Source organism: Ceratotherium simum, chromosome 1 (genome assembly GCF_057802395.1).
Source record: "Ceratotherium simum simum isolate JZ-2026a chromosome 1, ASM5780239v1, whole genome shotgun sequence".
Classification (NCBI taxonomy): domain Eukaryota; kingdom Metazoa; phylum Chordata; class Mammalia; order Perissodactyla; family Rhinocerotidae; genus Ceratotherium; species Ceratotherium simum.
In genome coordinates this window covers 37,093,960-37,108,445 of record NC_141900.1, presented here as the reverse complement: position 1 = coordinate 37,108,445, position 14,486 = coordinate 37,093,960, and the positions used below count along the sequence as shown (strand labels likewise).

At 36.5% G+C, this 14,486-nt stretch overlaps 1 protein-coding gene across 4 annotated transcripts in view; it reads right to left on the bottom strand.

Moving 5' to 3' along the window:
• Positions 1-14,486, bottom strand: part of ANKIB1 (ankyrin repeat and IBR domain containing 1) — a 138,646-nt gene that overhangs the window by 57,034 nt on the left and 67,126 nt on the right. For 3 of the 4 annotated variants that reach the window (XM_087419490.1, XM_014788164.2, XM_014788163.2), the window contains one exon: positions 5,805-5,987. In XM_087419490.1, the coding sequence (XP_087275616.1) occupies positions 5,805-5,987 (183 nt within the window). Of the gene's footprint in view, positions 1-5,804; positions 5,988-12,646; positions 12,758-14,486 lie in introns of those variants that run through there. The other variant, XM_087419594.1, reaches the window with a different exon arrangement.

Below are 14,486 nucleotides of genomic sequence, written 5' to 3'. Positions count from 1 at the left end.
CTATTTTCAGACTAAACACAAACCAGTAATAACCTTCAAAGCAGTCAGTACTGATACAAAGAAAGGAAAAGGAAACTAATTTAAAAAGAAACAGTGAATAAAAGTGCCTCTTTTGCTTCAGTGCATACTATTGCTACCAAAATACCACTGAAGAAATGTGAAACAGCCCAACATAAAAATTGCACCACTTGGACATCACGTATAAAGTGACAGTATCTTCAAAACCTGTTTCAGAAAAGACTATGACAAAGGAGTTATGAAAGAAGTATTTGTTTTTTCCACAATGAAAATAGCTCCCCCCAATTATAGAGGTAAAATATGTTCATTGTTAAAAAATGAAAAAACGGGGGCTGGCCCGGTGGCATAGTGGTTAAGTTCGAGCATTTCACTTTGGGGGTCCCGGGTTTGCCGGTTTGGATCCTGGGCATGGACCTACTCACTGCTCATCAAGCCATGCTGAGGCAGCGTCCCATACAGAAGAGCTACAACTCTACAACTATGACACACAACTATGTACTGGGGCTTTGGGGAGGGGAAAAAAAAAAAGAGGAAGATTGGCAACAGATGCTAGCACAGGGCCAATCTAGAAAAAAAAAGAAAATTAAAAAAAAAAAAAAAGAAAAAGCGGATACTTATTTCCCCAAATATATCAGTAATTTTTAAAATTTTAAAAGAAGTGAAAGACACTCAGGGAAAGGAGAGGATATTTCAATGCCTGTCTCTCATTAGCTGATCCCTGAGCTTAGCTTGGTAGAGAGAGGGGAAAGAATAGCTGAAGTCTTTAGGATTTCTTCCCTTTATTTCAGTTTCCCCTCTCCTTACTCAGCTATTCTGTCTAGGCATCAAGACCCAGGCCACCCTGATCTGTACTTTGACCTAGGAATAACTGCTCTTGCAGAGTAGGTTAAACCTGCTAACTAGGGTAGCAAGCTAAGGCAATGTCCAGAATATGGGTTCCCTGCCAGGAAAAGAGCCTTGAGCCTTCCTGAGGTACAGACTAGGAAGAGGGGGGGTTCTTTAGATGGCTTTAACAGCAGCATATTGCTCAGTTTTCCCTTTGTTTACCCAGATGTAGTCACACAATCTACTCCTACAGAGCCTGACCCATACTAGGCCTAATACTCCTTAGTTTCTCTGTTCTTTCTTTGGGGGTTTAGATAAATTAAGCACATTGTTTCCAGCCATCACTCTAATACACATCACCTTGTTTTTATTTCTTTATAGCAGTCACCACTCTCAGAAATTATGTTCATGAACTTTTTAAACTTATTTGTGTGCATCTCTCTCTCCATGCTGGAATAGAAACACCTAAAGGACAGGACTTATCTTTGTTCTTCACTGTTATCTTCAAGCTTCTAAAACAGTATCTGGCAGAATATTCACTCAGAGTTTTATTGAATGATGAGATGAAGAAGCAGATTACCCATTTATAAACTAATCATCTGGAGAAAAGGATTAAATTAAAATGTGTCAAGAAGAAATTATAACATTATACACTGTCCAGATCATTAACTAAATCAAGAAACTTAGCTAAAATAAACACTTCATCTTGGGAACATAAAATTTTAAAAGTACCTAATTATGTAGTTCAATACAATTACATAGGAAGCCATGTAAAATTACTAGCATAGGCAGAATAATCCAAAAGGTGATGAGGCTCAAAGTAGAAGGTACAAAAATGAATTTTAAAGAAAGTATTGTTGTTTTAATTTTTTAAAATTGTTACAAAACTCATATAACTCAAAATTAACCATTTTAAAGTGTATTCAGTGGCCTCTAGTACATTCACAATGTTGTACAACCACCACCTGTATCTAGTTCCAAAACATTCTCATCACCCCAAAAGAAAACCCTATACCCATTAAGTAGTCACTCCCTGTTCCTTCCTCCTCCCAGCCCCTGGCAACCACTAATGTGCTTTCTGTCTCTATGGATTTACCTATTCTGGATATTTCATATAAATGAAGTTATTCAATATGTGACCTTTTGTGTCTGCCTTCTTTCACTTAGCATGTTTTTGAGATCGATCCATATTTGTAGCATATATTAGTATTTCATTCCTTTTTATGGCTGAGTAATATTCCATTGTGTATATACCTCACATTTTATTTATCTAGTCACCTGTTGATAGACATTTGGGTTGTTTTCAACTTTTGGCTACTGTGAGTAGTGCTGCTATAAACATTTGTGTATAAGTATTTATTGATGAAAGTATTGTTTTTTTACATTATGATATAGTAGACAAAAATAAATCCAATATGGATTAAAAACAAAAATACAAATCTAGAAAAAACGTAGGGCCATTTGATTATAATATTAGCAACACAAATTCAGAAGCCAGAAAGGAAAAAAAATGTATACCTCTGAATATTCTAAAAGTGAAAAACTTAGGATATAGATAAATACACAAAGTTCTCATAGAAAGCAATAAGAAAACACAAATAATCCATAGAAAAAAAGCAAATGAACAATAAATTCACACAATAATCAAACAAATAAATTCAAACAGCTACCATTTATTTCTCCAAACTGGCAAAAAACAGAAACACTGATAATAGCCAATGCTAGCAAAAATGTGAGGAAAAGAATTCTCTAATACGCTATTGGAAAACAAGAAAAGTGATATAATCTTTTAGGACAGTTTAACACATCTATTAAAGTTAAAAATGTATATATCTCATGATCAATCAAACCAATTTCTACAAATTTATAGGGAATATATCTTAAAAATGTGAATATAAATGCAATAACGATGATATGATCATCATGATTATAACAGCAGAGACTTAGATAACACTTATAATGAGTCAGGCCCTGTTCTAAGTATTTACATATACTAACTCATTTAAGGATCACTACAACCCTATGAATTAGGGATCATTATTATCTGCATTTTAAGGAAGAAGAAACTGAATCAGAGAGACTAAGTAACTTGCTCAAGGTTACATAATAAGTCAGTCGTGGGGAAAAGATATGAACCTAGCCAGTCTGGCTTCAGATCCATGTTTTTAACCATAATAATGACACAACTGGATCAAGGTATATATGGAACAAGTAGATACATGTCCTCTCTAGCCTTGTTTTTAATGGCAAAAATATCTAAATTATTTAAATGTTCATCAATAGGTAAGTGGTTAAAATATGTAGATCATGTGTTCTGACTGCTGAAAGATATTCATGATATACTGTTAAATTGAAAAAATATTTTAGCAGAATTCAATGTACTATATGATCTTACTTTTGCACTAAAAATTCTATATGCATATATGTTAGCTTAAGTCTGGGAGTACACACAAGAAACTGTTACCACTCGGGGGTAGAGTCAGGAAGGAGGAAAGTTTTCACGTTTTTTAGCAATGTATATTCATTATAAATTTTAGTAGGAAATGCATGAAAATAGAAGAAAAAATAATAATAGTAAAGAAAATTACCCATAACCACAATTATTATTTTGGTATACTTCAATCTTCTCCCAATACATAGTAGGTTTTTCTATATAATTAGTATCAAACTGTTCTGTAACTTTTGTTTTAACTTAAGATAACAGTTTATTTTAGTTATACTAAGTTCATTTAGATCTTATATCTACCGCTAATGAGTACTCATGTTATGATTTAATTATAAATTAAGATAGTATCTTGGAGAAAAAGCCTAAACAGTCATAAACGTCTTTCAATTTAATCACATCAACATTATTTCTAGAATATTATTGTTTAAATGTTGTTTTCTGACTAAATTGTTATACTAATTATTACATTAATAATTTCTATGTGTGACTCAAGATAATGGATGTCAAAAGGTAGGCAGTATAGCATAGCAAATAGAGATGCTTAGACTTGAACTCAGAAGAATTAGGTTCAGCTCACCTTGATCCTGCCAGGTTATTCAACTATTTTCTGGTTTATTTTCCTTATTTAAAAAAAGGAGGGGGTATAATTGTCATTCAAGGTTACCGTGTGGATTCAACAACCACGTGAAAGTGCTTAGGACATGGCCCTCTCTCTATGTGTACTTCATCTGAATAAGCATTCCTATAACACAGCCTAACTAAAGAAACACAAGGGGCAAGAAATGTAAATCTTTTAATTCCAAGAAACTCAGTTCTTTTGGCCATCTGGTGAGTATGGAAGCTCAAAAACTGCTGGGAATTTATGGGAAAAATAAAACAACAATACAATTATTTTTCTAAGCACATACAAACAATAGTTATATAAGTCCTTTTAGAATCGAGTTAGCACTGAACATTGAGGAATCAGAATTATTTTGAAAGAAAAAATTTATTGTGTCTTATAAATTCTTTATTTAAGAAATATATATGGATGCCCACTGTGCAAGCAGTGAGTGTGTTAAGACACTGAAAATACTCTGCTGAATAAGGCAGTTATGGTTCTGGCCCTCATGGTGTTGACAATCTAACAGGAGAGAAAGGCAATAAACAAGTAAACAAATACATAAACTAAATACTTATAGCATGTGATAAATGCTAGGAAAAATAAACAAGGTATTATGGCAATGAATAATGGAAGGAAAGAGGCCTATTTTAGAAAGAATGGTCCACGCTTGCTTCTCTGAAGAACTGATATTGAGCTAGCCAAGAGAAAAATTGAGAGAAGATTTCAGACATAGGAAACAGCAAATGCAAAAGCCTTAGTGCAGTTTAGGTATTATAATTAGAGCAAGTGTGCTGGCAAAAAAGGTTTGAGATGATGCTGGAGAGGTAGGTAGTAGCGAGGCCCTATAGGGTCTTATATCTGAGCAAACAGTTTGGATTTTATTCTAAGTACAGTGAAAAGTCACTAACTGATTTAAATGATATGATCTAATTTAAGTTTAAAAACGTCACTCTGGCTTCTGTGTACAAAATGGATTCTAAGAGGACCAGAATAGAAGGAAGGAACCGGTTAGGAAACTATTACAGTAGCTCAGATGAGAAGTGAGGGTGGAGAGGGCCTAGGGAGGTAAGAGTAGACATTGGGAGTAAATGGATTTAGGTTATATTTTTGTAGGTAAAGTTGACAGGATTCTCAAATTTTCTGGATGTAAAAAGGAGTGAGGAATTGAGAATGCTTACTACATTTATGCTTGAGCAACTCAGGGGATGGAGGTAATGTTTGCTGAGATAATTAAGGAAAACCGGAGAATAATGTCCCCGAAGCCAAAGGAAGAGTGTTTCACTAAGAAGAGAGTGGTCAATTGTGTCAAGTGCTGCTGATGAATTCTGAGGAGAGAAAAGTACCTACTGGATTTGGCAACATGGTGACTTTTGATGTCCACGACAAGTGCAGTTCCATCATAGTAGAAGGGAAGAAAGTCACAATGGGCTGAAGAGTGGATGGAAGGTGAGGATGTTGGTATGTACAGACAACTCAAGTTTTGTTTTTCTTATAAGAAGATTGGAGATAATGAGGCTACAAGTGAAGGGGGACAGGGCTGAGGAAGACTGGAGAGGCTGTTTTGCTTTTTTTTTTTTTTTTTTAAGATAGGAGTTACCAAAGCATATTTGTAGATAAGAGCAATCCAGAAGATGGGGAGAGACTGAGGAACAGGAGGATTGGAGTCTTGGAGTAGTAGGAGTGCTTGGGATTCATAATACACATCAGCATCTCTATTTATATGTAAGTAAACATACATATGCTAGAGGATAGACACCACCTCCACGTTTTCTAGATGTATTTTCATACTTATGGCTGTGCAGATGACAGTATATTTAGCATACTGCAAAGAAGACTACACAAATTGGTTTTAAAGAAAAAAACGAAATTTAAAATAAAATCCATATAAATTTTTTATTAAAAAAAACTTACCTCTCGTTTGTCTAATGCAGCATATTCAGCTTCTATTTCTTCAGCTTCGGGATCTCGTGAGAACACCATTTGAGATTCCAGATTGAGGGCCAAATCTTTGTGGTGTTGCTTTTCAGCACAATCACAAGGAGTATCTTTATTCTCATTCTCAGCAAACAAGTCTCCCCCATGTTTTACTAAAAGCTAAAAAAGATTTTTTCAAAAACTTGTAACCACAGATTTAAATGATGTTATTTCACACTACATATTAAAAAATTAAAAATATGATAAAGTAAGCACAACAAAATGCAATGGTTATGTACTTGAAATGACAATAAAAGTTATTTAGATGCCAGTGGCTTCTGATTGTAAGATTAGCAATTCTTGTTTAGCAGTATTAAGATGACTTCCTTTGGTTTAAAACAACAGCAAAACCAATTTCTTAAACTTTAAAAAGAAATTCTTAAGTATTTTGTCCAATCCAAAAATAAAGTTTTACTTAAAAATAAAAAATTTTATAGTTATTCAATGCTTTAAATTCTATAAATTTCCATAAATCTTTCTTAAACAAGGACGCTGCTGATATTGTTACTTTAACCTCTAATACCTGGATGTCCTGACATGGCAGACAAAAGCTTTCATTTGTATCATTCATTATCCAGTCAAACATTGAAATGAAATTAGGATGAGTAAGCCACTGAAGCAAAACTATTTTCAATATTCCTCAAAATAAGTGATAGGAACAGCTATTGATAGCCATGTTGAGAAGATACTCTATCAAACAATCTCTCAATTTTTAAAGGTGGGATTTGGCCCAAAGAAATCCCACCTTTAAAAATATATGGAATAGCGACTTGACTTGTTCACTATTGAGGTTTCAGCTGGTTTTGCGGACACTAAATATGTTGTTACAAAGGGCTGTAGGTTCAAGTTTCCACATTATGTCTGCAGAGACGTTATGAATGACATGAATGCCATGAGGGTTATAATTTAGGACAACCCTAAAGGACAGACTGACAAAGAGTCATGCAGCTGATTCTTTTACAGGATTCAGTCATGACCATAATGACATAGTAACGGCCACCATTTACTGAGTGTTAGTTCTAAGTGCCAAGCACTATGCTAAGTACTTTAAATTCACATTCTTATTTAACATTAACAACCCCATGTGACAGGTATATTATGATGTCTCAGAAAATTTAAGTAACCTGACCAAAGTTACCCAGATAGTAAGCAGCAGAACTGGGATTAAGACAAGAGTCTGACCAAGTTCTTAACCGTGACTAGATATTGTACTGACACATAGAATAGGATGATCACATAAATTAAAGAAGAAAATGCATCCTGGGTCCACCATAAAGTTCTGCCCAGATCTGACTTACGACCTAAATGTGAATACTTTTTATAGGTTTTCATTTTGTATGGGGGTTAATCAAATGGTAGCTTTACATTTTCTTCCAAATAATTTTATCTTGCTTCCCTCCAACAAACACATACAGCTTCTTGTAAAGTTCCTTTATTGCTTTTGGAACTGGAATCCTTATGGTTCCTCTAGTCATCCCAAGCGGCCTGACAAAACAGGGGACTTATATCAACGCTAGGCCTGGAAGCCATGGGCTAACTTGACAACCCCAATGGATATGGCTTCAGCTTCTTGCTCTAGGCCAAGGGAATGCCCTAGAGCTAAGATGGTTTAACATTTTTTTTCAAGTTGTAAAAACAAGCAAACAAACAAACCAAGAAGAATATAAAACACTGACTTGTGGCCACAAAGCTCAAAATACTTATCCTTTGTATCTGGCCCTTTACAGAAAAAAATTAGCTAACATAGCTCTAAGCAATCACTGTTGCAGCCACCTGTAGAGCCTGAGGGCAAGGTCATAACAGCTGCTATTTACCACCTAGAACCTTTTTAGTCAGTGTGATCTGGGGACGCAGCAGTATTATCTGGGAGTTTGTTGAAAATGCTGAATCTCAGCATTTCCACCCAATCCCCTGCCACTCCAGGCCTGTGAATCAGAATCTGATTCTGATCTCTAGGAGATTCTTACCACAAAGAATTTTGACAAGCAATGACCCTAGAGTACAATCTACAGGGCTGTGGAAATTGATATATTTATATTACCTAATCTACTCAATATTGGGGACTTGCAGTAAGTCCATAGACTTATCATACCTATAGCAGGGTCTGTTTTTAGCCTTTCTGCTTATAGGTTATCCCATACCTAAACGCAAAATAAACTATTTGCTTCTGACTGCTACAGAACTAAGAGAGCTGACTTTATTCTTTGTTTCTTTATTCAGAGTAGTAGAAAATGATTTCTAAAGTGCACACTGGGATAGCTTTCCAAGCCATGATTTGATTTACTTTCACAACGGATATTACTATAGAAGAGATTCTAAATATTAGCAAACAAGATAAATCATCTTGAACTTAAAGCCCTCGTCTTTAACAAAAGCAAAGACAACAAAATTTGAAAGATTGTGCTATTCCAGAATATTGGTAAGGGGAACCTTCTTAAAAGGATATGCCGGAGTGTAGACTGCAAACTTTGGAGTTTAAAAAAAGAATGGGTGTGTGAAGAGATGTGTGAGAAGTCAGTGTTGAGAATCACTGTTGACCATTTTTAGAACTTCAGTGAGATTTCTTGCCTTGACTGGTAATCTATCTTCGAAAGGAGTCAAATGAGTTTGACGGGACTGGGGGTGAGGGGATCACAAAGACCTGTATCTCACTGCTGCCACTGGCATCTGCAGAGAAACTCATAATTGGTGATAGAATGGAGGGTCCATGTCTGTAGCATTTGTCTTGGCAAGGAAAATCAGCATGTATGCTACCTTTGGCATAGAATCTAGCTAATAGCAGTACTGCCTGACATTGGTGGAGTACTTCTTAGAAAAGTTATTTCACCTTGCTGACATTTGGGGCATAAGGTTGGAAACACCAGTAAGTGAAAGATGTACTAGGTGGAGACATCTGTTCAATTATTGCTGCATAAAGTCAAGTGTTTTGCTTTTACATAATAGGGAGTTACATCTGGTCCTGAAGAGGTAGTTTTTAAATACTTCAACCAAAGCATCCTAACTAAGTATCATTTTCTTCAATCTCAAGCAAGGAAGACTGAATATTTATTTTATTTTATTTTTTTTTTTGTGAGGAAGATCAGCCCTGGGCTAACATCCATGCTAATCCTCCTCTTTTTGCTCAGGAAGACGGGCTCTGAGCTAACATCTATTGCCAATCCTCCTCCTTTTTTTTTCCCCCCAAAGCCCCAGTAGATAGTTGTATGTCATAGTTGCACATCCTTCTAGTTGCTGTATGTGGGACACGGCCTCATCATGGCCAGAGAAGCAGTGCGTCGGTGCGCGCCCGGGATCCGAACCTGGGCCACCAGTAGCAGAGCGCGTGCACTTAACCACTAAGCCACGGGGCCGGCCCACTAGCTTTTGGTTTAAAGGAGAGAGACACCACTCCTCCTTTCACTTGAACACTTAGAGGCCATTGTAGGGTTATTAATCGGCCCGATTTCAAAATTGTTGTATCTCAGCAAACAGGGAGGCCCGAGGAGAGGGAGAGAGACAGGGAAAGGCCTAGTCAGGGGAGCAGTCAGAACACATACATTTCTTGATTAAGTTTGCTGTCTTCAATGGACGCAGTTTGTGGCTCCCCAAAACAATTACAATAGTAACATCAAAGATCACTGATCACAGATCACCATAAAAAATATAATAATAATGAAAAACTTTGAAATATTGCGAGAACTACCAAAATGTGACATAAAGACACCAAGAAAGCAAATGCTGATGGAAAAATGGCTCCTATAGACTTGCTTGACGCAGGGTTGCCACAAACTTTCAATTTGTAAAAAATGCAGTATCTGTGAGGTACAATAAAATGAGGTACACCTGTAATCTTGAGAAAAGATGTAAAAAAAAAGAGATGATTCTTAAAGTATACTGTAGTTGTAAAATTACCATTTCATCGTCTGTTTCCTGTATGACCTTGAGCACTCTGTTACTGTCTCCATATTTACTCTCTGCCTTTCTAGTGGCTCCTGGTACTGGGATCCCCTGTATTAATTCTGTCGTTCTACTTTTTTCCTAATACTTTCCTTTCTTTCTCAGCCACATTTCTCAAATTAGTGACTGACACCCTCTGTCTCTCCACTTCCTCAGCAAATTATTCAATTACTCCCAGCAATCTGACTTCTACCCTGACCATTTCACTAAAACAATATTCCTGAAAGTTATTAATACCTCTCAAATCCAACAGCCTTTCTCAGTCTTCTAATTCCTTTACCTTTCTGCAGCATGTCACTTGGCTATCTCCTCTCCTTGAAATTCTTCTCTTGGCATCCTTGACACTGTATTATCTTGGTTCTCTTCTCTGCTTTTGCTGTTTTCTTTATAGGACACTTCTTGTTCTAATTCTCTTTAAACATAGGTATTCTCCAAATTGATGCTGTGACTTTAACTTTGTAATTTTATCTGCAATCTAAAGTATTTCCTTGGATTTCTCATCTATACCTTATCTTGCTTTTAGTTATCAACTCTATGCATATAACACTCAGTTCTAAACCTATATTCTTTATTCCCAGTTAGGCCTAATTTTCAATAGCCTGAATACCCTTTCATGTGGATAATCTAAGACCTGAATCTCAATCCTTCTATTTTTTTTTTTTTTTAATTTTTATTTATTTATTTATTTTCCCCCCAAAGCCCCAGTAAATAGTTGTATGTCATAGTTGCACATCCTTCTAGTTGCTGTATGTGGGACGCGGCCTCAGCATGGCTGGAGAAGCGGTGTGTCGGTGCGTGCCCGGGATCCAAACCCGGGCCGCCAGCAGCAGAGCACGCGCACTTAACCACTAAGCCACGGGGCCGGCCCTCAATCCTTCTAAATGAACATTCCATATATTCTCCTTTCCTTCCAACCAATTCCTTCACCTCATCTCACATTTTAAATGTCTGTTAATTGTTAGCAAGCTTCAAAGTGACGCGGGTTGAAAACCAGGCTCATTTTACTTAAAAATAAAGTTAATTTATTTTACTCTAATTATAGATATCATAGCAGATTGTTATGAAAATGGGAAAAAATCAAAGAGAGAAAATTATATCATCCAAAGATAGCTCACCATTGTTAATATTAACATTTTAAAGCCTCCATCATTTTTGACCTTTCTCTCCCTTGCTTTCTTGTATCAACTGACCAAGTCACCAGATGCCACCAGGTATTCACAATGTCCCTTGCATCTGCCTCCTTATTTCCATTTCCAATATCACCACACAAATCCAGGCTCTTTATGAGCTCACACCAGAATTAGTGCAATAATCTTCTAACTCCTATCACTCCCTCTAATACACTAGTTTTCAACCTTGGCTGCACACTGGAATTATCTAGAGAAGTTTAAAATACTAGTGTCTAGGGTCCACCCTCAGAAATTCCAATTTTTTTGGTCTGAGGTATGGTCTACACTATGGGATTTTTTGTGCAGCCATGGTTACAACCACTGTTCCAGCACAAAGGTTTTCAAATTGTGTAAGAATCATCTGGGTAGCCTGGTAGTCACATCAGGGGGACTTGGGGTGGGGATTAGATATATGTACTTTTTACAGGTGATTCCATTGTAGGTGGCCCACGGACTATGCTCTAAGCCAGGCCTTCTCAAACTTTTATGTGAATATGAATCACCGTGGGATCTTGTTAAACTACAGATTCAGATTCAGTTGGTCTGGGTTGAGGCCTGAGATTCTGCATTTCCAACAAGTTCCCAAATGATTGATGCCAATGCCAGTCTGAGCATCATTCTTTGTGTAGCAAGCCTTTAAGAAACACTGCTTTAGAAGTACCCCCATTCAAATCTATTCTGTATTACAACCAGAAGGCTAACCTTACTATATTTGCTTTCATAATAGCGCCTTTCCAATCAAAAATTTTCAATGGCTCAATTTTCTATAAACGAACCCTAAATTCTTGACCTTGGCATTTAGTGTTTTCTACTTGGTATGGCCTTCATTTTAAGTCATCTGTCTTATTAGTCCTCCACAAAATACCTCAATCTGCATATGTTTGAGAACTAGAACAGTGCTTCTCAAATTCTAACATGTAAACAAATAACCTAGAGAAGTTGCTTAAAACATTCCTACAATCTACCCTCAGAGATTCTGATTTGGAATCTGGAGGTCCGATGGGCCCAAGAATTTGTATTTATAACAAGCTCCCAGGAGTTACTGATGCTACAGGTCTGAGGGCCACATTTTGAGTAGCCTCCTCCAAACAATTAAAATGAAATCTTACCCACTCAAATCTTACTACTACTTATGAAATCTTCCAGGATAAGTAAAATTAAAATGATCTTTCTTTCCCTTCAATGCCTATAACGGTTACTGCCTAAATAATTAATATAGCCCTTAGCATCATCACGTTTTGGAGGCAATAATGAGATCATAAATTTCTTGATTAAAAATTTGATAACTGATGGGGCCGGTCTGGTGGCGCAAGTGGTTAAGTGCGCGTGCTCCGCTGCAGCGGCCCGGGGTTCGCCGGTTCGGATCCCAGGCGTGCACTGATGCACTGCTTGGCAGGCCATGCTGTGGCGGAGTCCCAAATAAAGGGGAGGAAGATGGGCACAGATGTTAGCCCAGGGCTAGTCTTCCTTAGAAAAAAAAAAAAAAAAGAGGAGGATTGGCAGATGTTAGCTCAGGGCTGATCTCCTCACAAAAAAAAATTTGATAACTGAGGCCCAGATTGGCAAAGTTACTCAGTTGCTGAGCTGGGACTACAATTTCTGTATTCTTTTCACAGTTTTAAAACTCCAGGTGCTAAAAACAAAATATAATTAAGTAAAACTCTTCAATCTGACCTGTGAATGGTTTTTATGGCTTTTCAATGAAGTGTGAAATGCTCTGATGGCTGCCAAAGTGTCAAATAGGCTCTGTGGCTGTAAAGGGAAAAGCATGACTTAGCACCTTTGGTTTTCTAGTGACCTCTATTTGATCTGACAATAAGCAGCTACACTTAAAGCTCTGAATAAGCAGGTAGGACAGGGGCACATAGGAAACATCTAAAATAATACTCATTTTAAAAAATGCTTTTCACAAAGTGAAGTACTATCCAAAACAAGAACAACCTCTGTCACATCAACCATTTATTGAATCACTATGACAGGCGAAGCACTAATACAAATAAAATGAGGCCTAATGACTAGGCTTGCTCTAGCGAAGTCTGTCAAGGGGAGAAAAATCACTAGACTTTTAATTGGGCCATGCTAATAGACCTAACCCATCATTCCTCTCCAAAGTTCATCTCTATTCTAAAGTAGAAAAACAAAAACTGTCAGCAACTGAGAAAAAAGTGTATTATTTTATTGTATTAAATTCTTGTTAAATTTATGTTTTAATGGAGTTTTGTTCTTAACGTGCTGGGCATCCATTACATAGTATTTTTTAAGTTCTTCCTATCATGAAAGCATATAGGACTTGCTACATGTTGATAATGTTATTTTATATATTCAGAATAAGCTTCTGAAGTGCGGAGTGCATAATGTACGGGTCCACTGCAAACTAAGGCCCGTAGGCCAAATCCAGCCTGCCGCCTGTTTCTATATATCTCACAAACTAAAAACTGTTTTTACCTTTTTCAAATAGTTGAAAAAAATCAAAAGAATATTTCATGATATGTGAAAATTATATTAAATTCAAGAGGGAGTGTCCATAAACAAAGTTTTATTGGAATACTGCCGTGCTCATTTGTTTACGTATTGTCTGTGGCTACTTTCAGGCTATGACAGCGTTGCTGAGCAGTTGACTAAAATATTTACTATCTGGCATTCACCGAAAGAAGTTTGTTGACCCTTGGAATAATTCTTTGAAATACGAAAAACTTAGAATTACAGGGGCTTTATTTATGGTTTGTCCTTAATAAAGGTTTAACATATAAGCATTTCTAATTTTCAAACAACTGCAGTTCACTTCTCTTTGCGTTACTTTTATCTCACAGCAGTTTTGAATGATTGATATTTGTGAAACTCCAGATTTTCCTACTTAAGGAAGTTCTGAAAAATACATCAAAGTGAGGATTCAATATAAGCACCTGGTGTTAGAGAGTGGCCAAGAGAGATAAAAAAGAGGGGCTGGCAAAGAGATAGGAAGAGCTCTATTCTGCAAATGAGTGGCATGAGTTTTGTGCAAAACAAACCCCAAAAACCAATCCAAGGCAAATCCAGGTATTAAGACTAGATATAGGGATAATGGTAGCATCATTAATAGAAACAAAGCAGTCAAGAGGAGAAGCTAGTGAGTAGAGAAGACTGAGTACAGTTTTGGAAATGCTGAATTTGAGAGACTGTTGGAATATCCATATGAGGAAGTCAACTAGGCAGCAACATAGCATGAGAAACTTCAAGGCTAGATATTCCATTGCAATATCCTATATACAGCCATTGATACCTTTACACCTGGAAGATCCCAGAAGAACTCTAAGAGGTTTTTATGTTACGTTCTGCGTGTGTGTGTGTGTGTGTGTCCCTTTAGCTTACTATGGAACACAATTATTATAGGAAGAAGGGGAAGTTTTAAAGTAAATATTTCATTTCTATGGTTAAAAATAACGTCACAGGAAACTATCTGTTTAAATCATTAAATGCACATATGAAATTGTCAACTGATGTTTATCAACTCTGTCCTTAAATAAACATACAGAGA